The sequence below is a fragment of the Tursiops truncatus genome, chromosome 6 (genome assembly GCF_011762595.2).
Source record: "Tursiops truncatus isolate mTurTru1 chromosome 6, mTurTru1.mat.Y, whole genome shotgun sequence".
NCBI lineage: Eukaryota > Metazoa > Chordata > Mammalia > Artiodactyla > Delphinidae > Tursiops > Tursiops truncatus.
Window position 1 is genome coordinate 81,795,918 of NC_047039.1, and position 25,424 is coordinate 81,821,341.

General features: G+C 42.5%; 1 protein-coding gene and 1 pseudogene across 4 annotated transcripts in view; both read right to left on the bottom strand.

The window, feature by feature from the left end:
* The window catches only part of LOC141278992 (nucleophosmin pseudogene), a 206,643-nt pseudogene extending 190,768 nt beyond the window's left edge, over positions 1 to 15,875 (bottom strand).
* The window catches only part of TRMO (tRNA methyltransferase O), a 226,826-nt gene that overhangs the window by 190,768 nt on the left and 10,634 nt on the right, over positions 1 to 25,424 (bottom strand). For all 4 annotated transcript variants that reach the window (XM_073806324.1, XM_073806322.1, XM_073806323.1 and 1 more), the window contains exon 5: positions 11,166 to 24,381. In XM_073806324.1, the coding sequence (XP_073662425.1) occupies positions 24,122 to 24,381 (260 nt within the window). In that variant the 3' untranslated portion in view covers positions 11,166 to 24,121. The remainder of the gene's footprint in view (positions 1 to 11,165; positions 24,382 to 25,424) is intronic.

Sequence of the window (25,424 nt, forward strand, 5' to 3'; positions counted from 1 at the left end):
CAAATGGTGCTGGAGCAACTGGACATCCACAGTCAAAAAACAAAAAAAAACCCTCAACCTAAATCTCATACTTTATGCAAAAATTAACTTTAAATGGATAATGGACTTAAACATAAAATGTAAAACTACAGAACTTTTAGAGAAAATCTTTGGGATGTAGGACTAGGCAAGCAAAAAGTTCTTAGACTTGACATCAAAGCACAATGCATAAGAGAGAAAAAAATTCCTAAATAGGACTTTGTTAAAGTTAAAAACATTTGTCTAGGAAAGATCCTGTTAAAAGGAAGAAAAGACAAGCCACAAACCAGAAGAAAATATTTTCAAATCACATATTTGACAAAAGATTCATATGTAGTACATATACAACTCTCAAACTCAACAGTAAGAAAACAATCCAACTAGAAAATGGACAAAAGAGATATTGCACCAAAGAGGATAGATACATAGGTGACAAATAAACACATGAAAAGATGTTCAACATCATTAGCCATTAGGGAAATGCAAATTAAAACCACAATGGAATATCACTGCATACCTATCACAACGGCTATAATAAAAAAAAAAACAGCGACAACACCAAATGTTGGCAAGGAGTCAAAGAAACTGGATCATTCATAAAATGCTGACAGGAATGTAAAATAGTACTGCCACTCTAGAAAACAGTTGGCGGTTTCTTATAAAGCTAAACATATAACAACAATGTGACTCAGCAATTGCACTCCTGGGCATTTATCCCAGAGAAATAAAGATTATGTTCACACTAAAACCTGTGTATGAATATTTATAGCAGCTTATTCGTAATAGCGAAACTTCTGGAAAAAAAACAGATGTCTTTCAATGGGTAAATAGTTAAACTTTGGTACACCTGTATCATGGAATAATACTTAGCAATAAAAAGGAATAAACTACCAATACACCCAACAACTTCAAATAACCTCCAGAGAATTATGCTGAGTGAAAAAAGCCAATTCCAATAGGTAACATGCTGTACAATTGCATTTATATAACATTATTGAAATGAAAAAAATACAGTAATGGAGAACAACAGCTCAGAGATTGCCAAGGGTTAAGGAGAGGGTGCAGTTGGGAGTGAAGTGGGTGTGAATATGAAAGGAAACAGGAGGGCTTCCCTGGTGGCACAGTGGTTGAGAGTCTGCCTGCCGATGCAGGGGACACGGATTTGTGCCCCGGTCTGGGAGGATCCCACATGCCGCGGAGCGGCTGGGCCCGTGAGCCATGGCCACTGGGCCTGCGTGTCCGGAGCCTGTGCTCTGCAATGGGAGAGGCCACAGCAGTGAGAGGCCCGCGTACCGCAAAAATAAATAAATAAATAAGGAAACAGGAGAGATCCTTGTGGTGATTGGCATGTTGTGTATCTTGAGTATATGAACGTTGCTATCCTAGTTGTGTTATTATACTATTGTTTTATAAGATGTTACTATTGGGGGAAATTGAGTAAAGGGTACATAGGATCTCTCTTATTTCTTTGTCTTTTTTTTTTTTTTTTGGCTGTGCCTCATGCCCTGTGGGATCTTAGTTCTCCAACCAGGGAATTCTGTATTTCTTAAAAGTGAATCTACACTTATTTTAAAGTATTAAGTTTTGACATAAAAATAAATCAGGTTAGGGAGTTCCCTGGTGGTCCAGTGGTTAGGACTCCACGCTTTCACTGCTGTGGTCCCAGGTTCAATCCCTGGTTGGGGAACTAAGATCCCATAAGCCACAGTGAGAGACAAAAAAAAAAAAAAATCAGGTTAATAAAATAAACCCTCTGTAGCTGTGATAATATCAGACAAAATCTTTTATGGCCCAAAACAAACAAACTAAACCTCACTAGAGATAATGTGGGTCACTTTATAATAATAACACTTTCAGTTCACCAAGAACATAATAACATTCTAAACTTGTCTGCACCTAACAACTTAGCTTTAAAATATACAGAGCAAGGAATCCAAATTGGAAAAGAGGAAGTAAAACTGTCACTGTTTGCAGATGACATGATACTATACATAGTAAATCCTAAAGATGTCACCAGAAAACTACTAGAGCTAATCAATGAATTTAGTAAAGTTGCAGTATACAAAATTAATACACAGAAATCTTTTGCATTCCTATATACTAGCAATGAAAGATCAGAAAGGGAAATTAAGGAAACAACCCCATTTACCATTTCAACAAAAAGAGTAAAATACCTAGGAATAAACCCACCTACGGAGGCAAAAGAAAGTTTTCTGTATCCAGAAAACTATAAGATACTGACAAAAGAAATCAAAGATGACAGAAATCAAAGATGACACACAGAATTGGAGAGATACACCATGTTCTTGGATTGGAGGAATCAATACTGTGAAAATGACTATACTACCCAAAGCAATCCACAGATTCAATGCAATCCCTATCAAATTATCAATGGCATTTTTCAAAGAATAAGAATAAAAAATTTTACAATTTGTATGGAAACACAAAAGACACCGAATAGGGGCTTCCCTGGTGGCGCAGTGGTTGAGAGTCCGCCTGCCGATGCAGGAGACAAGGGTTCGTGCCCCGGTCTGGGAAGATCCCACATGCCGCAGAGCGGCTTGGCCCGTGCGCCATGGCCGCCAGGCCTGCGCGTCCGGAGCCTGTGCTCCACAACGGGAGAGGCCACAACAGTGAGAAGCCCGCGCACCGTAAATAGCCAAAGCAATCTTGAGAAAGAAAAACGGAGCTGGAGCAATCAGGCTCCCTGACTTCAGACTATACTACAAAGCTACAGTAAACAAGACAGTATGGTACTGGCACAAAAACAGAAATATAGATCAATGGAACAGCATAGAAGGCCCAGAGATAAACCCACGCACCTATGGTCAACTAATCTATGACAAAGGAGGCAAGAATATACAATGGAGAAAAGACAGCCTCTTCAATAAATAGTGACGGGAAAACTGGACAGCTACATGTAAAAGAATGAAATTAGAACACTCCCTAACACCATACACAAAAATAAACTCAAAATGGATTAAAGACCTAAATATAAGGCCAGATACTATAAAACTCTTAGAGGAAAACATAGGCAGAACACTCTTTGACATAAATCGCAGCAAGATCTTTTTTGACCCACCTCCTAGAGTAATGAAAATAAAAACAAAAATAAACAAATGGGACCTAATGAAACTTAAAAGTTTTTGCACAGCAAAGGAAACCATAAACAAGATGAAAAGACAACCCTCAGAATGGGAGAAAATATTTGCAAATGAAGCAACTGACAAGGGATTAATCTCCAAAATACACAAACAGCTCATGCAGCTCAATGTCAAAAAAAAAAAAACAACCCAATCCAAAAATGGGCAGAAGACATAAATAGACACTTCTCCAAAGAAGACATACAGATGGCCAAGAGGCACATGAAAAGATGCTCAACATCACTAATTATTAGAGAAATGCAAATCAAAACTACAATGAAGTATCACCTCACACGAGTCAGAATGGCCATCATCAAAAAATCTACAAACAATAAATGCTGGAGAGGGTGTGGAGAAAAGGGAACCCTCTTGCACTGTTGGTGGGAATGTAAATTGATACAGCCACTATGGAGAACAATATGGAGGTTCCTTAGAAAACTAGAAATAGTACTAACATATGACCCAGCAATTCCACTACTGGGCATTTACCCAGAGAAAACCATAATTTAAAAAGATATATGCACCCCAATGTTCATTGTAGCTCTATTTACAATAGCCAGGACATGGAAGCAACCTAAATGCCCATCACCAGAGGAATGGATAAAGAAGATGTGGTACATATACACAATGGAATATTACTCAGCCATAAAAAGGAACGAATTTTTGTCATTTGCAGAGACGTAGATGGACCTAGAGACTGTCATACAGAATGAAGTAAGTCAGAAAGAGAAAAACAAATATCATATATTAACGCATATATGTGGAATCTAGAAAAATGGTATAGATTATCTTATTTGTAAAGCAGAAATAGAGACACAGACATAGAGAACAAACATATGGATACCAAGGGGGAAAGGGCAGGGGTGGGATGAATTGGGAGATTGTGATTGACATATATACACTAGTATGTATAAAATAGATAACTAATGACAACGTACTGTATAGCACAGGGAACTCTACTCGGTGCTCTGTGGTGACCTAAATGGGAAGGAAATCCAAAAAAGAGGGGATATATGTATACATATGGCTGATTTACTTTGCTGTACAGCAGAAACTGACACAGCAGTGCAAAGCAACTATACTCCAATAAAAAAATATATATATAGAACAAAAGTTGGCAGAATTAAAATACACCATCAGAACCCTCCTACACTGTTGGTGGGAATGTCAGTTGGTGCAGTCACTGTGGAAAACAGTACGGCAGTTCCTCAGAAAACTAAAAATAGAATTACCCTATGATCCAGCAATCCCACTCCTGGGTATATATCCAGACAAAACTATAATTTGAAAAGATACATGTACTCCAATGTTCATAGCAGCACTATTCACAATAGCCAAGACATGAAAACAACCTAAATGTCCATCGACAGATGAATGGATGAAGAAGACGTTATATATATATATATATATATATACACACACACACACACACACACACACACACACACAACGGAACATTTCTCAGCCATAAAAAACAATGAAATGATGCTCTTTGAAGCAACACGGATGCAACTAGAGGTTATCATACTAAGCGAAGTAAGTCAGGAAGAGAAAGACAAATACCATATGATAATCATGTATATGTGGAATCTAAAATATGACACAAATGAAACTATCTATGAAACAAACAGAATCAGGGACATAGAGAATAGACTGGTGATTGCCAAGGGGGAGGGGGTGGGAGAGGGTTGGATAGGGAGTTTGGAATTAGCAGATGCAAACTTGTTTATATAGAATGGAAAAACAACACTGTCCTATTGTATAGCACAGGGAACTATACTCAATATCCTGTGATAACCCATAATGGAAAAGAATATTAAAACAAATGTATATATATATATATATATATATATATGTATAACTGAGTCGCTTTGCTGTACAGCAGTAATTAACACAGCATTGTAATTCAACTATACTACAATAATAAATAAATAAATAATAAAATAAAATACACCATCACAGTAAACACATCTCTCTCAATAATAATAGATCAAACAAACAAAAATATCCATAAGCATAGGGAATATTTGAACAGCTCAATTAACAAGCCTAACGTCATTCAAGGAATAGGGAACCCAGCAATAGAAGAAAACATTTTTGTTAGCACACATGGAACATCTATAAGTATTGACCAGGTGCTAACCCATAAAACAAGCCTCAAAAGATTCGTGTCAGACCGTAAACTCTGACCGTGCACTTAAGTTAACAATAACAACAACAACAAAAATAACTAAAGATAAAAAAAAAGAAAACTAAAGCACCCTACATGTTTGGAAAATTTAAAACAATTCTAAACAACTCAAAGAAGAAGTCTTAATAGAAATAGTAAGATATTTAAGATCAAACCATAAATAAAATATGGCATATCAAACCTGAGGGAGAGAGCTAAAGTGCTATTTAGAGGGAAAATTATAGCCTTAATATTTACCTTAAAAAGAACATTTTCAAAATTAATTAGCTAAGCAATCTAACATAAGAAATTAGAAATCATAAAATAATAAATCCAAAGAAAGGAGAAGATAATAAAGATAAGAGAAAGAATTAATAAAATATAAAAATACAATATAGAGATATCAACAAAGTAAAATCTGTATTTTTGAAAAGCTTAATAAAATAGACAAACTTCTGATGAGATTAATCAAAAGGGAAAGAGATTGAGAGAGAAGGCTCAAATAAATACAATTAATTATGGAAAAAGAGGACATAAACATAGATGCAGCACATCTTGCAATTGTGCACCAGAAGATATGTGCAAGAATGTTCACAACAGTGTGTTCATCAATTGTAAATAACTGAAAAAAACCCCACAAATGTCTATCAACATCAGAGTGCATAAATAAATTGTGGTCTATTCATACAATGCAATACTACTTGTGAAATTTCACTACAAGTGAAAATGAATGAACTACAGCTACAAACATCAACATGGGTGAATCTCAAAAACAAAATATTTAACATAAAAAAAGAAAAGTCACAGAGGAATATATGCCTTATTATTTCAGTCATAGAAAGTGCTAAATGGATGAAACTAAACAATACCTTTCTTGTTTAGGGATCTATACATATAGGAGTGATATTAGAAATATTTGCTGACTATTCAGCCAGGCACCAACTGATCAGGGTGGGTGCCCAGCCAACCAAAACAGACACCAGCTGTAAACAATGGGAAATACTGTACCGGAGCAAATGGCTGAATGTCAGTCCTCTATACCATCACGTTGTAACTAAAGAAACACATGGGGATGATTAGCACAAAATTATGTTAGTGATTATCCTGGGCGGGGAGGAATTAGGAAGCAAAAGGGGAGAGGAACCTAAGGGGTCTATGGCAATATTCTGATCTCTTAGGCTGGGTGGTGGCTTCAAGGATGCTCATTTGATGATGATGATGATGTGTAGTGCATCAATTCCTTCTTTTATACGGATGATATATTTCACCAAAAACAGTTTTTAAAGACGACTGGACTTGGATTCAGAAGTCTTAGATCCACATCTATATAAATTTCTTACTAACTGAAGCTCAGAGAGATTGTGATCTAACCACCTTCGGTAACAGCCTCAAAACTAGCCTCCTGACTTATAGTCGAGTGCTCATTCCTCTACACCCAGTTCCATGGCAGAGCTTCCTTTAAGTTCCATTCTCTTGAGCATTAACGGTTTGTTAAATGTCACACGTAAAAGTTGTTGAACCCAGGGCTGTCAGGATATGCAACTCCAGGGTCACCATGCACACAGTAAGATACTGTCAGCACACATCTTAGATGTCTGCTTTCACCCCCAGAACATCCCCTTCGCAGCACCCTGACATCCAGACCAACTAACCATGCCTCTGACATAGCCAAGAAGAAACAGAGTAGGGAGACTCTCGTCTACAATGGGTTCTCGAGTCCGCATGTCCACCCCATTCCTTCCACCCTTTGCCATTAGACAAACGGCAGAACCAAGAAAGGAGAAAGGACCTACTGAAGATTACCCAACAGGTCAGGGGCAGTACAGGACTCTGAGCTGCCTGCACTAGGCTGGTGGCCGTGGGGCCCATCCACCCACCTTCCATGGAAGCAACCCAGGTAATTAGTACTGATGCTAATGCCCCACTCTGGAGTTCCTGACACCTCGTCTTGGGCCCTTTCAAAAGGAGCATTTCAAATAGGAGCCAGCAACACTTACAGAGGGTGGGTCTTAATCCATAGAGGATCATTAGCTTCACCCAAGTGATGGGACATCCATCAGCACCTCCCATTCTTCCACCAATTATCTATCTACTAATTATCTGGGATTAAGAATTGACACGGAGCGACATGGTCATTAACCACATATTTGCATGGCTCATTCATGTTAGTGGGGCTGCTCAGTCTCACCGAGTCTAATTGGACACGCCCACAACGCTGCATAACACATTTACATCTGCTCGGCTGTCAGCAGCCAATAAAGGACGGCAGGATGTGCTTACTTGCAAAGGGACTTGGCTCTTGGCAAAATATTTTTGCAGGCAAGCTGGATGTCTTGGCTTTCTGGCAGCGAGGCTTAACTCAGAGCACGCAGACTGAGGCTCTGAGGCTTAACTCAGAGCACGCATTCAATATTCGACAGCTCAAGCACTGTAGCAAGCACAGCACTGACTCCAGGAAATTTTACAAAGGTGAAGGAGACACTGTTCCTACTACCTCGGAGGTTTACCACCAGTCAAGGAAACACATGTAAGCAGAGAGAGCTAAGGGCCCTGAGAGAGGGAAAAGCAGCATGCCATGGGAATGCAAGCCCAGGAGAGATGTTTGGCCTGAGAAATCAAGGCAGGCCTCGCAGAGATGGCACTTGCAGCACAGGGACAGTTAGAGAGAGGAATTCCAGGCTGAAGGAACTACAAAAGCAAGGGCACGGAGATGTGCAAGGAAAACGGGGCGTGGCCTAGTGTAGACGGCACACATGCCATAGACGGGAAGGAGATGCCCTGGGTCATACCACAGAGAACACTGAATGTACTGCCAGGGTTTGGAAATGTTTCTGCTGGTTATGAGGAACATGGAAGGAATTTTGTTTTGGTGTGTAGGTGGGTGGGAGGGTGTTAGTAAACTTTTTATTTAGGGATAGCATACATATAGAAAAGTGCAAACATTTTCACTAACTGACCACACCTATGTAAACAGCACCCAGCTAAAGAAAGAAATCATTACTAAAAACTCCAGAAATCCCTTTTGGCCCCCTTTCAGGAACTACCCAATCACAAGAGAAAGAACTATCCTGATTTTAACACCATAAATTATTTTCCCCTATTTTCTTGCATTTGGCTTCTTTCACTCAAAGCAATGTTTTCAAGACTCATCCATGTTGCTATACATAAAAGTAGTTTGTTAGTTATCTTTATGTTAATATCCCATTGTATGAAGGTATCACAATTAATGGGCAACATTTAGTTTCCAGTTTGGGGCTATAAACCTTCTTGCACATGACTTCTGGTGCTTTTATGGGTGCTTTTATCCATCTGCTGTGTACCCATCTAGGAGTGGAATTGTTGGGTCATAGGGTATGCATATATCTACTTGAATAGACAGTGCTAGTTTTCTAAAGTTGTTTTGTCCATTTACAGACCCACCTAACATACAGTGTGGTGCTTAGAAAAGAGGGAGCTGGGACAAAGGGACCAGCCACGAGGCCATGCAGTAAAGTCCAGGAAAGAGATAATGAAATCAGTGGCAACAGAACTGGAATAAAAAAGGCTGATAAAAAGAGGCACTGTAGGGTGGAACACATAGGCTGTGGACACAAGGGAGAAGTGGACTTGAGAGGGAGGTGGAGGAAGGTTCCTGTATGGGGTGGCTGGCTCGGTGAGGGTTGTCAGGTTTGAAGGCAGGAGAAAACATCTTAGTTTGGGACACATCGAGTTTGAGATGTACGACAGACAATATGAAGATGTCCAATAAATTGCTGGTTACGTGGGTCTGTTCGCTAAGGGATGAGGTCAAGGCTGGAGACACAGCATTAGGATTTATCATCACAGAGGCAGGGGTTGAAGCCAGGTGTGGCTGAGGTTTCCCAGGGGCGTTGTGTGGAATCAAGGAGAGGAGGGCTGAAGACCAGCCACCCACCTTGACGGGATGAGCAGAGGAAGAGGAACGAGAGACAACATTGCTTCGGTCTGAAACACTCACAGGGGCTGTGAGGCGTGAGTCAGGCCCTTAGAGCCCAAGCAGCAGCCTGGGGTCCATCTCACCAGCCACGTTTTCTACTCAATGAACTTGCATCACTAACCTCAAAGCTGCATTGCAAAATCTGCATCAGACTGCGTACCTCTGGCAGCACCCTAGGGACAATGGGCACCAGAGACTCATAGCATCTTGGGGGCTGGGAGTCCTCTTCCCCACCTCCACACACCTCTGCAAAGATTGTATCCAGCACCCCAGGCAGGGAATTCAAACTCCCCATGGCAGTCCATTCCACTGTTGAGTGAGTGAGGCTAGAAGAAAACCTTTCCTTACAAATGCAGTCTCACGATGTTAGAAGTCAAAGGAAGAGAAAAAATCGACCCTCCAATGGTGATGACCCTGGATAGAGTAAGATGCTAGGCCTCTGCATTCTGGAAACTCTGATTCTACTAACGTAGCCACGAGCATCTTCCTGTTGGGGTCATGGCACTTGACCCCTCACAGGAAGCGGCAGTGATTTCACTACCGTTCGCACCCTGGCTGGGGACGTGCTCATCTGCTGCAGGCATTCCTCTGGCTTCATCAAGCAGTGAGTCCTGCCCTGGAATGTGGCCAGGCTCTCAGGACTGAGGCAGTGCATGCCACGGCACAGATCCACCAGGCTGGACACGCGGAAAGAACGAGCAGCGGCTGGCTGAGAGCGAGCCCACTGCTAGTAAGGTGGGCACGATGCCATGAGGTTCAACGTCTTTTTCTAAATATTTACCTGCACCCGCCCTTTGTGGATCTCTGGAGAAGAAGGAAGACAGATATAATTAAGAAATGGCTCGCCCCCACTTGCCGCCTTGGGGAGATTTGTGAAAGAAACAGGCATACAAGAAGGAAAGGTAGTAGCTGAAACTTCTTTTTTTTTTGGCTTTGTTTTTAGCAATTTCCAAAACACCCACCTACGTAGCCTCTGCATGATCTGAAATATGGAGGTTTGATATCTGGGAAAGGCATCACAGAGGAAAACTGCCCTTGAGCCTCAACAGAAAGGGTCTCATCAGCCACTATTAACAACTGACACAGCATGAAACTCCAAAGTGTTAACCCTTGGATACGTGTTTGCCAACTGAAAAGACATACATCACGTTCTCTGGACTACAAGCCATCCATTCCATTAGACCTCAGACTGAGGATTCTTAGGAATTTTCCAAAATTTGCAGACTTCGGAAGTAGTTAGCGTCTATCCAAGATGACAGAATAAGATTAGCTTTCTGGTTCTACAGAATCCTTTTTCTTTCCCTTTGCTTTACCACTCATCTTGCCTATTATTGTACACTGACACCCTCTATTTTCTCAAGACGATTCCCATTATCTTCATCCTATTACTTTTGACCCCCTATGGTCATGACACTTGCCCAATCCATAGGCATGGAATCCCACCAAGCACAGCATATGACCAGTAAACAAGGTATGGGAATAGCCCATGGTCGTGGGATGCACAGCTTGATATCACATAATGCACCTGGAGGCGGCCAGCCTCACAGAATGCTGAAATGCCCTTCTAAAGCACAACCAATGTACTAGGCACTCTGTAAGAATAGAGTGCCATTCTTCAGGATGCAGTGCATTTGTTAAATCAGAGACCCCCTATAGGTGCATGTGCCCCAGCAGGAAGGATAGATGGCCTGGGAACCAAGGGGTGGAAGCAGCAGTGGCCCCACTAACCGTCAGTCCCAATGTCCACTGTGTAACTTTGTGCTTCCCATCTCTGCACCTCTGGCCTCTGCAGGGTCACACCTGCTCAATCTCATATGAATCCACCAGTATGGGAATATATACTATGGCTTATCAGTTGGACTTCTTGACTGGAACTTACTTGTTTTATAGAAAATTGGTTGATCTTCTCAACTTCTTGATTGTTGTGGTGGTTTCACTGGTATATTTATATGTTAAAACTCATCAAATTGTACATTTTAAACAACTGTACCTCAGTAAAGCTGTAAAAAAATAGAAAATTTGAGAAGTTACGTGAAATGCCTGATCTCAAATGAAAAAAAAATACTGAGATTTCAATAGAGAGTTTGGTAGAAATATAAAAAGTAGATAGAAAAATCAAGAAATCCTTCACAGAAGAAGTAACCATAGGCATGATTCAAAATTAATAAAGTATATTTTCATATACAACTCCAACTGCTCTCTTTAAAAGCTGGAGCAGCTTAAAGAGAAGGCCTCTCCTACTCTTCAAACCAGGATGGGTTTGAATGTGCAGGTTGGGGCAGGGCTTTAGGAGAGGGGAATTGCTCTGTGTAATAAAGGAGAAGCATTATAATGCTGGGGAAAGGGGAGGCGCCTGGGAGAGAGGAGAGAGGAACCAGGACCAGCAGGGTGGGACACTGCAGGGGTGAATTAGGGTGAGTTGAGAGCCCTCAGGGGCAGAGCAACACAAAAGGGACTTCGAGAGAAAAGGAATTAATCAGAGAGGATTTTTAAGTTGTTTACCATGGTGTATGCCATGGGCCTCTCTCCCTCGGGTCACTCCCACACTATCTTTTAAAAAGGCTGCATTGCTCACTAATTCTTTTATATGAAAATGGATTTTTCGGGAAATGTTGAAGGGGACAGGGATGAGTTGTATGTCTGTGTTGATGCAAGGCAAAAACAGATTATGCGGAGAAACTGGAGCTAAAGACTTCAGCGTAAATCCCTGGAAATGAACAAAAAATTATAGGAGAACTTCAGAGTTTCAAAAGCTGTGGAACCGGTGAGATTCAAGTTGAGATCTCCCAGGGGTAAAGAAGGACCCAGTTAATATCTAGGTTTTAGGCGGAAGAAACAGGAAATAGCATAAGATATATATGTGATATGATGAAAAGATGGAGTAGAGAATAAAAAAGGCCCAGAGAAGGGTAGAGGGATTTAGAAAGCGTTGAGGGACCTGCTGGGCTGAGAGGCTATAGTTCACCTACACTCTTTGTCCCCCCAGCCCCCCAACCACCTCCCTAGAGAAACTGAAGATGAGCCCCCAGCAGTAACTGAGTTTTATTTTTTTCCTGCCCCTCTTCCCAGTTTTCTAAATTAAGTTATGTTGGCCCAGAGAGACAACTGAGATGGGAACTCTGAGGAAAGAAGAGAATATCATCTTTGTGGGCAGGGGGGGCTAGAGTATAGCATCTAGGGACTTTATCCAATACCCACAGACCATCTGTTTGGTGTTGTAGCGAGGTCTGGGAAAAAAGAAACCCAATCACGCAATTCAGGAGCCATGGATTGGATTATTAAGAGAGTTCAGAAAAACTGACGGAACGGAGTCCTCAACACTGGTTCATCAGTCATTCCCCAGCCCCACCCCCCATCCAGGTGTCTTAGCCAAGCCTTTCCTCTGTGTTAGGGCTGATCTGAATAGCAATACTGAGCTTCTGAAAGCTTCTAATCAGATGCTGGAGCCCCAGTGCTGTCCTCAGGGAGCAGAACCTCACCTTCTGGAGCAAATCCTATCTGAGATTTTGTCCCCTTCCTCAGGAGAGGTCAGTCTACTAACTGAAGAAAATCAACTGTGGATCCCACACAGAAGACCTTTCTGCAAGGTTTTCAAGAAAATAATATTTTTATCCACTTTATAAATGAATAAAAGAGAAGTAAATTAGAACTCTGTTAATGCAAAGTAGAAAGATTTAGTCGTGAATTATGATCTGCCTAAAGAGAGGAGAATAAGGATTGAGGCCAAGCCCCTCATTCCTTTTTCGTTCTGCAGCATCAGTGCAGGGAAGAAGAGGAGCAAAGAGGGAGCATTTTGTGGGTAAGGTTCTGCCTATTCAGTCCAGAGCTCTCAAGGGTTAACCTTAATCTCTCCTTTCCGTAAGACCCAGGTCCACATCCACAGTCTCTAAGGATGTCAGCTGCTAGAGCTCATCACTCTTAGAAAACAAAGCTCTCAGCAGGGAGAGTCATAGGAAGGAGTCAGAACCAAGAACACTTCTCCAGTTCCCTGCTAGGTCCATCCCTGGGAATGGAAGAATGGTGGAGCGGGCCTGTGGGTCTTGACCACTAGGTGGCAGTGTGAGACACGGTGGAATGGATATCTGGAGGCAGACCTTTTGGGTCCTGTTTTGGGACAAATTGTTTAATTTTCCTAAGGTTCAGATTCCTCCTTGAGATACATTTGACCTTCATCCCTCACACTGTGGTTATGAGGATCAGATGGGATAAAGTATAAAATGCTATTCCATCCCTGAGCCTGTCTATTGTTGTCACTGACTGTTTGACCTTGTACAATAATGCTTGGGGCTCTTGAAGTCTAGTCTCCCAAAAGCCTCCCCCAGAGGACAGTTTTGCTCAGCCTCCTATAAGATCCTTTGCTCCTACCTTCACCGCATGTGACCAAGTCTCCTTCTTTCCCAGCTTAGAGAGTTTGCCAGAAAGGAGAACATGTGACATGGGACCTGTTGACTGGTTGGAAAAACGGGTATTGATGAAGCTCTTCTCCTTCTTTCCTTCCCCCTCTTCCTAGCATATGGCTTCTGTGACTGCAGGGCCCCTGTGCAACCGAGGCTGACATGAGAGGGTAATCCTATAGGGAAGGGAAGTTGAAAGAAGCACCCTCCTTGAAGAAAAAAAGAAGCATCTTGAAGTCAGTGATGTAGGGAACGTGACTCCTGCCAGGCCTGCTGGGCCCTCCTATCCTCATTCTGCTCCCAGCTGCAGCATACACCCTGTCTTTTGCAGCCATCTGGACAAGCTTCTTGATGATAACAGTTTGCGGCAAGATCCCTGCTGGGAGGATCATGATAGAGTGACTGTAGAAGCTGATCTGATGTCTGGGGAGGTTGGGAAGCTGCTGCTTCCTCTGTGTCCTTTTGCCTTCCACAGCTCCTCCGCCTGAGCGCTCCCCTCCCTCAGAGTCCTGTCTCTGGGGGACTTGGCAAGCAGGTGCGCTGAGGAGGTAGCTTCTCTTCCTCAGCCCTGATCTGCAGGAGCTCCAGGAGATACAAGTCACAAAAAGAGTGCATTTCCAAATTATGGAGCAGAGAGAAAAGGAGGAGGGACACTTCCTAAGCAACTGAGGCAGACTACCAATGAAATCTTCTAGAACTTTTTTTTTACTTTATTAAAATACTGAGTTTATTTCACATGTATATTTTAATCTCCCCACCATTTTCATTTGTCTGACCACCACTACTACTATGTCCTATCATAACATTCTAGACATACTTAAAACCAAGCAAAGGGTGGAGTTCCATCTTTAAAAACTAAACATGCATTTTGGACAACACATTCTGGGCAATGGAACCTGGACAATATTTATCAGACATGGTAGGGAAAGTTCTCACTCTTCATTATAAAAAGGACAGCCAGATATCAACTATTTTCTTTCTATCTATCTATCTATCTATCTATTATCATCTATTTTTGGCTGCGTTGGGTCTTTGTTGCTGTGTGCGGGCTTTCTCTAGTTGTCGTGAGCGTGGGCTACTCTTCATTGCGGAGCATGGGTTTCTCATGGTGGTGGCTTCTCTTGTTGCAGAGTATGGGCTCTAGGTGCGTGGGCTTCAGTAGTTGAGGCACGCAGGCTCAGTAGTTGTGGCTCGTGGGCTCTAGAGCACGAGCTCAATAGTTGTGGCGCATGGGCTTAGTTGCTCCGCGGCATGTAGGATCTTCACGGACCAGGGCTTGAACCCGTGTTCCCTGCATTGGCAGGCGGATTCTTAACCACTGTACCACTAGGGAAGTCCCTAAACTATTTTCTTAAAGAGACTTCCTCCACTGCCAGAGATCTTGAATAGCCTTCTGGAAACAATTCTTCACTTAACTGATGAACTTGGCTTCCACTCTGGGAAGGGAACCACCTTTTTCTATACTTGCATTTTTACTTTAATGTCTTCTACAGAGCTAGGTCCTTTCTGTGTTTTAGCAGTCTTTTCCTGTTTTTTGAAGGATTCTTGACCTTTTGATCTTGGTGTTGATGGTTTTGAGTCTTTTCCATTCTGGTTTGATTTTTGTGCACTTTTGGCTGGAGTATCTTGTACAGATTACTGGAGCTTTTTCTTCAGCTTCCTCATCATCAAAGTCATCATCATCGTCATCTGCATCATCATCGTCACCTTCATCAGCAGCAAGTTTTACTTTTTTCCGTGGAAACTTGCTACCACTTCCAGGGGCAGAACACTTTCCAGGTATACTTAGGAGTGTCACATCCTCCTCCTCTTCATCTTCTCACTCTGCATCTTCCTCCACAGCTACTAAATGCTGTCCACTAATAATGCACAGGCCCTGAACCACACTTCAACCATCAGACCACAGCTGGTGTTATTTCAAAGCCCCCAAGGGAAACCATTGGCTGTACAGACATCTTTGAAGTTGCCAGTGTTACCTGAATTGGACTGCCTTCATAATTCATCGCCTCTGCTCCAACAATGTGCAATTCATCCTTTGCACCAGCCCCTAAACTGAGGGTTCTAAAAGATAACTGGTGCTCATTTTCATCATTATCGACCTTAAAGTGATAATCTTTGTCGGCCTTTAGTTCACAACCGAAAAGATAGTTCTGGGACCTCAGGGGACTCATGTCCATGTCCATCGAATCTTCCATGGGTTGTTGGCATGCACTTAGGTGGGAGAGAAAGCGGACGGAGGTAAACGACTACTGTTCCGGAGAATAGCCGCGAAGGATGGAATCATACCAGGGCTGGGGCTACTTTAGTCTCTTGCAGACACACAGGACACCGCAGGCTCCCAAGCCTTGTGGAGCACCATAGACAAACCAAAGCAGCTGCAGTCCTCGGCAGTTCCCAAACCCCAAAACTTGAAGGGACTCTTTGCAGAAGTGGAGCCAGCTCTTCCAGGGTGTTCCCTCTCTGCATAGTGAGTCCCTGGGGCTACTGTCCTGGTCTTGGGTGGCTGACCCCCACTAGGGTCTCCCTTTGCCTTATTCAGTGGATTCCCTAATGGGCCCAGTCCATATTCAGGCTAAAATATCCCCATTGCAGCCCCAGCCCTAGCCCCCTCTGATCTTGAACCCTGCCCCAATCCCAGCCCCTAACTCAGGCCCACCTTCAACCTCTCTCCCATTCTGTCACCCCAGATAGGGCCTGTGGAGTGTCCTTTTCTGAACCCCAGGATGAAGTGCAGTCTCTCATCCCAAAAGAAATTCAACCCCAAGACTGGCACTTATTCTAGAAGCAGCTGGAACTCTTTCCGGTCCAAAGAGCTCAGGAAACCTTTCATCCTCTAGCTCCCAACGTTCCTCAGTGCAACATGGCCTCTCTGTCCTAAGTACCAGGCTCCATCCTTGCTAGAGAATTTCCTATTATCAATGAGATCTGGCGGCAGCTGGAGCACCACCTTTGAAAGAGCTTCATCCAACACTGGGCCCACCTGGCACAGATACAGCCTCAGGGCAAACTAGCAGGGAATTCTTGGCCAAAGGGCAAACGTGAACCTTCACAGCCCTCTGTGGTAGGGGCCAAAGCAGCAAGGAAGAATCTAGGCCACATGACATTGAGGCAATCAGGAAATTTCCATGTGAAGGGACAGGCAAGGTGACCCACAAAGAGTCTGGTGCATAGCCTGAGGAAGAGCCCCCAAATAACCCAGGTATTTAGAAAGCTATCCTGGGAGGAGTCTAAGGTCTGACTCTGAGGAGACAGAAAGTGACCTGGTATGTCACTCAGGGGGCTCAACAGAAAACCTAGACCAGAGGCAACTGGAAAACACCCTAAAGATTCATTTGGACAAGAACTTGGGTAGATGTCTCCAGCAGGAGCCCTGTAGGTGTGTGTAGTTCATGGCTTGTTGCCACCTATACACTGCCCCCTCCTGGGGAGTCTTATGGCCACTTGAAAACTGGAAATTCAGCACCTTCAGTGAATCAGGAACACTGCCTGAATACCTCTTGGAAGCTTTCCTTCCTTGATCTAGGCATTAGACAAGCACTAGAAGCCCAGATTTTATGGTTTGGGGTACAGCAAAGGTAGAGCTTACCTCTCAAGTTCCCTGAATCCATAAAACCGTTTAGCTGATAGAGACTCAGTCATGGCCCCTTCCTCAGTCCACCTTCCTCTCTCAGCCACCCATGTTTCAGGGATGGCTAAGCCGAGGTTGCTTAGCTCTTTGAAAGAAACCCTTAGGCAGGTCAGGAGAGAAGCTGACGACAAAAGTTCAGTCTCCATCTTGGATAGTCCTCTCCCGGTTCCTCAGCTGTAAACAAGGAAGGCCAGACAGCCCTGAGATGTTGGTTATTGTTCACACAAGACCTTCAGTCGGAGGAGAAGAACAAACTTTTTAGCTCCTCCCACCATCATCATGGACAAACTGTGGCAGAGTGGGAATGTATGGGGGACAAAAGAGGCAGTCCAGAGTCACTCCAAGTCAAACAATGGCAGGACATGACCCAAGGGATGAGAGTGGAGTCATGTCCCAACAGACTCTAGTCACAGAGAAGCAGTACCCCAGAGGCAGAGAACAGGGAGGAGAGGGTCTGGAGGTAAGCATCTTCTTTCCATTTTAGGAAAAGGATGTTGGAGATTAATTTAGGGATTCCTTCAAAGGCCAAAAAGTCCAGGGAAGAAGTTCAAGATGACTGCAGCTCCTGAGCCACAACTGGAAGATGTTCTGAGAGCCTGTGAGCTGGAAGATGTACAGAAACTAAATGGCTGTCTGAGCGGTCAAGGGGTCCAGTGACCAAGGAATCTCCCTCCCCCCTTGAGGAGTGTTGGTTGCCCAAGATCTGCAAAGGCCAAGCCTTAAAGAGCAGCTTGCTCATGGACTGAGGCTCATACTGGAGGTAGAGATGCAGAGCCAGCCTCAGGATTTTCCCACTGAAGTGCTCCTTGCCTCAGAGAGTCTGCCTACTCCATTTCCTTAAATCTATAAATCAATTTGAGGAGAGTTGACATCTTAATAACACCATGCCCTTCAATTCACAACATTGTAGATCTCTCCATGTACTTAGACCTTCTTCAATTTCCCTTGGCAATGTTCTTTAATCTTCCTTGTACAGCTATATCTTGATAAATTTATCTTGATAAATTTATCTTGATAAACATATCTTGATAAATTTTATCCCTATTTCATATTTTTACATGAATGCTATCTTTAAGTTTCCAATTGTTCATTGCTAATATATAGAGATAAAATTAATTTTTGTTTTTTGACCTTATATTCCATAACTTTGTTAAACTTATTAGTTCGAGTGGCTTTTTCTGTTGACTCTTTAGGATTTTCTACATAGACATGTCATCTGTAAATAAGGAAAATTATATGTCTCCCTTTCCAATCCATGTGTTTTTTCTTTCTTTTTCTTGCCTTACTGCATTAGCTAGTACCTCCAGTACAATATTGAATAGAAATGGTACATGTAGACATCCTTGTCTTGTTCTTGATCTTAGGTTGGAAAGTATTCAGTCTTTCACCACTAAATATGATGCTGGCTGGTTGTTTTGTAGATGGCCTTTATCAGATTGAGGAAGTTTCCTTCTATTCCTGGTTTTGAGTTTGTTTGTTTGTTTTTTTTACCAGGAATGGATATTATATTTGGTCAAATGCTTTCTCAGCATCTATTGAAATGAACATAGCGTTTTTCTTTTTCAGTTTGTAAATATGATGAATTATGTTGATTTATTTGATGTGAAACCAACTCCACATTCCTGGGATAAATCATACTTGGTCATGATATATTATCCTTTAATATGTTGTTGGATTAAACTTCCTAAAATTTTCTTTAGAATTTTTGCAAATAAGAGATATTGGTTTGTAGTTTTCTTTCTTGTAATATTTTTGTCTGGTTTTGGTATCATGGTAATGTTGCGATCATAAAATGAGCTGGAAAGTATTCCCTCCTTTTCAATATTTTAAGAGTTTATTTAGAATTATTTTTTCTTCCTTGTTTGATAGAATTCACCAGGGAAGTCATCTGCACCTGAAGTTTTCTGTGAGAGAAGGTTTTTAACTACAATTCCAATTTCTTTAATAAAGGCTCTTCAAGTTATTTACTTCTTCTTTAGTGATTTCTGGTAATTTGTATATTCATATTTTTTATTCATTTCATCTAAGTTTTTAAAATTTATTGACACAAAGTTGTTCATAATATTCCTTTTAAATATTAGTATAATTAATAGAGGTGTCACCTCTCTTCCCTGATACTATTAATTGGTTTTTTCTTTTTTTCTAATCAGTCTGAGCCAGAAGTTTATCAAGTTAATCTGAAATAACCAGCTTTTGGTTTTATTGATTTATTTAAAATTTTCTGTTTCATTGATTCCTGCTTTGGGTTTAATTTGCTCTTTTTGCTGCAATTTATTGGGATTTTAGCAAGCAACAGAAACAAATGCATGGGTTCACTCCATGTTTATCCAGAAATCAGAGATGTGATTTGAGGGGAACTCAGTTCCCCCTCAGTTCCCTGGTCAACTCAGTTTTAATTCCACTTCATGGCTCTTCCATTTGAATTTATGGAATAGCCATTTGTAGATTCTCCTAGGCTGGAAACCCTAGAGTTATTAGTGTTTAAGAATGTTGGTTCTCGGGGCTTCCCTGGTGGCGCAGTGGTTGAGAGTCCGCCTGCCGATGCAGGGGACACAGGTTCATGCCCCGGTCTGGGAAGATCCCACATGCCGCGGAGCGGCTGGGCCCGTGAGCCACGGCCACTGAGCCTGTGCGTCCGGAGCCTGTGCTCCACAACGGGAGAGGCCACAACAGTGAGAGGGCCACGTACCGCAAAAAAAAAAAAAAAAAAAAGAATGTTGGTTCTGGGACTTCCCTGGTGGTGCAGTGGATAAGACTCCGTGCTCCCAATGCAGGGGGCCCGGGTTCAATCTCCGTCAGGGAACTAGATCCCACATGCATGCCGTAACTAACAGTTCGCATGCCACAACTAAGGAGCCTGCAAGCCGCAACTAAGGAGCCTGAGAGCTGCAACTAAGGAGCCCGTGAGCTGCAACTAAGGAGCCCGCGAGCTGCAACTAAGGAGCCCGCCAGCAGCAACGAAGACCCAGTGCAACCAATAAATAATTTTTTTTTAAGTTTCAAAATCAATATAAAAAAAATGTTGGTTCTGCAGTTTTACAGACTCAGGATTTACATCCTAAGTCTTCCCCCTTTCTAACCATGAGACCTTGTAGAGTAATTTAATGTCCTTGATCCTCAGCTTCTCAACTGTATAATGGAAATAACAGTATCTTTCCTCATAATGAGATAATCCATGTTAATTAAAACTCTTAGCTCTGTACCTAACCTGAAGTGCTTAATAAATGTTAGCTATTATTTATTACTATTTTTTCATGACTTTCATCACAAAAATCCATCCTGCCCTAAAAACCCCTTTATCATTTAAGGATTTTGTCATGTTAACCCCTCCTGTTAAATAAACTCACTTTCCACTGCTCAAGAGCGTGGTAGCTAAATGTTACAAGCTAGCTTTTGTTTTATAGCAAATCATCCCAAAATTAGTGGCTTAAAATAAACATTTTTTTCCCCTCATGATTCTTTGTGCTGGCTGGCCATCTAGGCCAACTCAGATATAGCTGGATGATACAGGATGGCTTCACTTATATGTCTGGTGACTGGTTCAGTATCAGCTGAGACTCAGCCATGATCTCAAGCAGGCTAACTCAGGCTTGTTTGTGTGGTAGTAGGAGTCCCAAGAGGAAGAGAGGGCAAGCTCTGATGACCAAGCTCCTCCCACCTGAGGACCCAGCGGATATTCTGTGCATGGCTTCACTAATCAATCCATTTTATGTCACTTGATTTCTCCTTGCCTTGTTTGCAAGCTCTTCTTACTCATGTTGTCCTCCTAGATTGACGGTATCTTTGAATGTGACCTTTTATCTTGGCAAAGACAGGATACTGGGCAAAGAACTAAGGAAGAGAAATCTCCAGCTCCGATATGAGGGGGTCCCTGACTTGAAGTCCCTGAGGTCCCTGGATAACCAGCCTAACCCCTCTGGGACTCGGTCCTGCCTTGGCTCTGCCAGTTCTCTGACCTTGACTCCTCCCCAACCCTTGTTGTTGTTATCCTTGTAACAACAACTCTGTAAGGTCACGGAGGTGGAGATGGGCTCAGTGACTCGCCCACGGGCACACAGCAAGCACAGGGCAGAGCAGAAAGAGTCCTTGAACTTTCTGAGGCCAGCCTCAGTGCTCTCTACACCTCCCATGCTGCTTCCCAGGAGGTTCCAAGCAGATCTAGTGGGAATGGACATCTCTGCCCTTATTCCTCTCCCTGTTCTTCGTTTAGTGATTAGATTTCCATCAGCATCACTCTAAGTGAAGCATCCTGTGCTTATGAAGCATATGGAGTTGCTTCAAATAAAGCAGCATGGTTGGCTGAGCATCCGCACCTGCACTGGGGGAGGCAGGAGCGCCAAGCTAAGAAGGGAGCCAACTCTGGGACCAGGCGGGTGGGCTGAAATCCTCGATGCTTGGCTGACCAGCTCTGTGAGCCTGAACACGTCGCTTAACCTCTGGTCAATGTAGGGAGAGCATGTAGCCCAGTGCCCAGGATGTGCTAAAAGTTCAGTAACTGACACACATTTCATTATTACTGAGTCCTCATCTGCCTCCTTTGGGACTGTATCATAAAAAGAAAACTACCAACAAGAGCTCATGGGTTTAGCTAATGAGTCTACCTGGTTGTGCACAGCCTCCGCATGCTGGAATAATCCATCCCCCTCCTTAAGCCAGGATACAATTTTAAAATGTAATAAATGGCACTCATCCTTCTAATCTCTTCCTATATGTGACTGACAAGTATCAGCGTTTCTTGTGGAAGTGACTGTTCTGGAAAGCTGGGGCAGGTGGGCCGAAAGCCAGAATTACCTAAACAGCTTGAACTCCTGGAGTTTATCTCCAAGCTAGTGAAAATAATCAGCTATCAGGGCTCCCCAGACAGGCACCAAAAAGCAAAGGCTAAACTCTAAGGTGGATGTCATTTGTGTCCCTTTCTTTTGAAAAAGTTTCCAAGATGAAAAGGAATAGTAGATTTACTTCAAATGATTAATCTTGCTGAGGGATGGAAGTTCGTAACCCAGAGATACAAATTTCCTCACAATATGACACTTGCCTAGAGACAAAAGCTCACATGGGGGACTCAAGGACCGAGGGTGGGGTGAGGCTCAAGAACACGTTATATGAGAAACAGCTGAAGAAAACATGGAAGCCTGATCAGCTTTACCCTATGTGGCCTGGCCAGAGGGTGGAGTTATCAGAGAACAGATCTGATCTCATACAAAGGAAGAACACTTTAATAATGAGCTACACAGGGCAGGCATGAAGGGTCATCACCGAGGGGTTTAAGCAGGGGGAGAGGGCCAAACACTGGGTATAATGAAAAGACTGGTGAGCTGGCAGAGAACTAAGCTGGATTATATTTAGGATTTTAGTTTTAAAATCCTGAGAATGTATATTAAAACCCCAAACAACAGAACAGTCCTCTTACTAGAAGGCCAGTTGGTATGGTCCTAAGAGTTATTTTTACCATATTAAATATCAACATTTTGTGCTTCAAGACCTGACTCAGTCTCAAAGTAATTTTAAGAGAAAAGAATTCAAAATCCAAAAGGGTGGATTGTACCAATGTCAACTTCCTTACCATAGTTATGTAAGATGTTACCATGGGAAGAAGCTAGGTAAAGGGTACATGGGACCTTTGCCCTATTTTTTCCAACTTCCTATGAATCTGTAATTATCTAGAAATAAAAAGCTTTTAAAAGTCAAATTAAATATACCTCCCCAAGAGGTTCTAAGTAAACTCAAATAAAACCCAGTTTGTTTCAGGAGTGCAGTGTCATCAGCCACAAATGACTCTGTGCAAGTATCCACAGGCAGCAGGGCTCATTTCAAAACCATGATCAAGCAGCTATTAAGATCTACAGTTGCGATTAGGAAAGCCTACGTCATGTTGACAGGTGCCTAATTTGGTTACACTGATCATAAACCTTCAGTTATCTGGGATCACATCTTTAAAGTCACCTATAGGCAATACATTCTTACAACTGATTCCCGTGTGGTGCTTACACAGGAATCATGTATGGACTTAATTACTCTATCTAACTGTAATACAACAATGTGTTTGTGTCTTCTTCCTCCACAACTATGACCTGCAACAAGAATTGCATCCTGTTCATTTCATTCTATCACCAAAACCTAACTCACGATAGTTCTCAGTAAACAGTCATAGAATAAACAAGAAATAAACCAGTAATTAAGTTATTTTCTTGGACTTCTCAGAGTGACTTTCTTTTCTGATACAAAGGCATCCAAAGAAACCTTAGCGTCTCTAATTTTGGAATCAGGATTAAATATTACACATACGTGTGTGTGCGTGTGTGCATGCGTGAGTGTATGGCAAAGTCTCTGAAACACAGGGGTTTAATCTCTAAAGATCTTTATAACTACTTGGTTTTTGATTTGTTAAGTTTCTTAAGATATCATAACTCAGTTTGATTTAGAATAAAACAGAGAGGTCAGGCTTTTTCAGACAAAAAAACCAACATGAATTTTTCAACACATCCACCCAGCTTCTGCCCAGTTAGTTTTATCAAGTGCCAAGAAGAATTGACTTCTTTCAGAAAACAGTGATAAAGCATCACCTTTGGATTCTTCAATATTAACTGATCAAAAACGATCATGATATGGTGATTTCTCCAAATTCTTTATCTCTTAGTTTATTAAAATACATGTTTTTCAAATAAATATTCTGAACAACCCAAATCAATCAAAGCAGTGAGATCACAAAGCGTTGCTTCTTTCTGCAAAGAAGGCACATCATTAGCTTGTACAGAAAATCCAACAGCCACACCGAAGTCAATTAGGCTGCCTTAAAGACTCGACGGAGGCTACTCACGATCCCAGAGGCACCAAGGGCTCCGCAGGGTCACCCATCTGAACAGGCTCAGAAGCCGGCTTGATCCTTAAGACCTCTGCAAAGCCATCACCAAACCAGCACGTGACATGTGCTGTGTCTACTGTAAAGTAGAAAAGACGATCCTGGCAGAGTTTCCGTCGATATACAGATCGAGGGTCGGCTGACAGCACAGCCTCGATGGCACACCTTGCTTCCTCCGCTGACTGAAAATAGTTAAATGAAGCCTGACCAATACCTGCAATAAGAAGAACACAACTTGGGGATTCCCCTGGCGGTCCAGTGGCGACGACTCTACGCTTTCACTGCTGAGGGCGAGGGTTCAATCCCTGGGCGGTGAACCAAGATCCCACAAGCCGTGTGGGACGCACCCCACTCCCCACAAAAAAAAAAAAGCTGACCTTCCTCTTCCCATGAACGGTACACAGTGATGAAACAACTTTGATAAACAAAACTTTGAAAATAAAGAGATTGATTTAAAAATCAAATGTTCTGTTTAAACATAAAGCCTTAGGAAAGAATGAGTAGAACAACCATCCAGGGGCAGGTGAAATCTGACATCTCCTTGGCAACTAACTGGCTACTTCTTACAGGAATCACCGCACCCACTTTTTAATGGGCCTCTCCTTCACTCTGGACAGCTGCTTGGAATCTGCTTGTGGGCTGGAAAAACCAGATAACAATGTTTTTTAACAACCATGTATTAGAGTAAACAGTCTCCAAGTTAAAAGCCCTGTGGCCTCTCTCTTCTGCAGTGAAGTGCGTGCCTCTAGTGCTGGGACTTTATAGGGACAATTTCTGTGCTAAGACACTCTTTCCTTCTTACTCCTGGGCTCTGTGACAGAGGTCGAGCTATCCACCACCCAATAGGTGAAACAAGATGAGACATTTCTCTACTCAGATAGTGAAACAGATGAAAAAGCTCGATCTACACAGGTACAGAGCAAGCACAATTTAGCTTCCGAATGCTGTTTGAGAACTCCAAGAGCTACTGCCACACGCAAACAAGAGGCCCAATTCCTGGGCAGCAGCCGTTCTCAGCGAACACTTGACTGAGTGCCTGGTACTCACTGTGCTGAACAAACAGTTGTTGATCGAAAGCCATCAGATGATGACGTTGCCCAAGTATGATTTTATACGTCTACATTTCTTTACAAGTCATAATCACAAATACTCTATATAAAACTGCCCTCAGGGCTTCCCTGGTGGCACAGTGGTTGGGAGTCCGCCTGCTGATGCAGGGGACCCGGGTTCGTGCCCCGGTCTGGGAAGATCCCACAT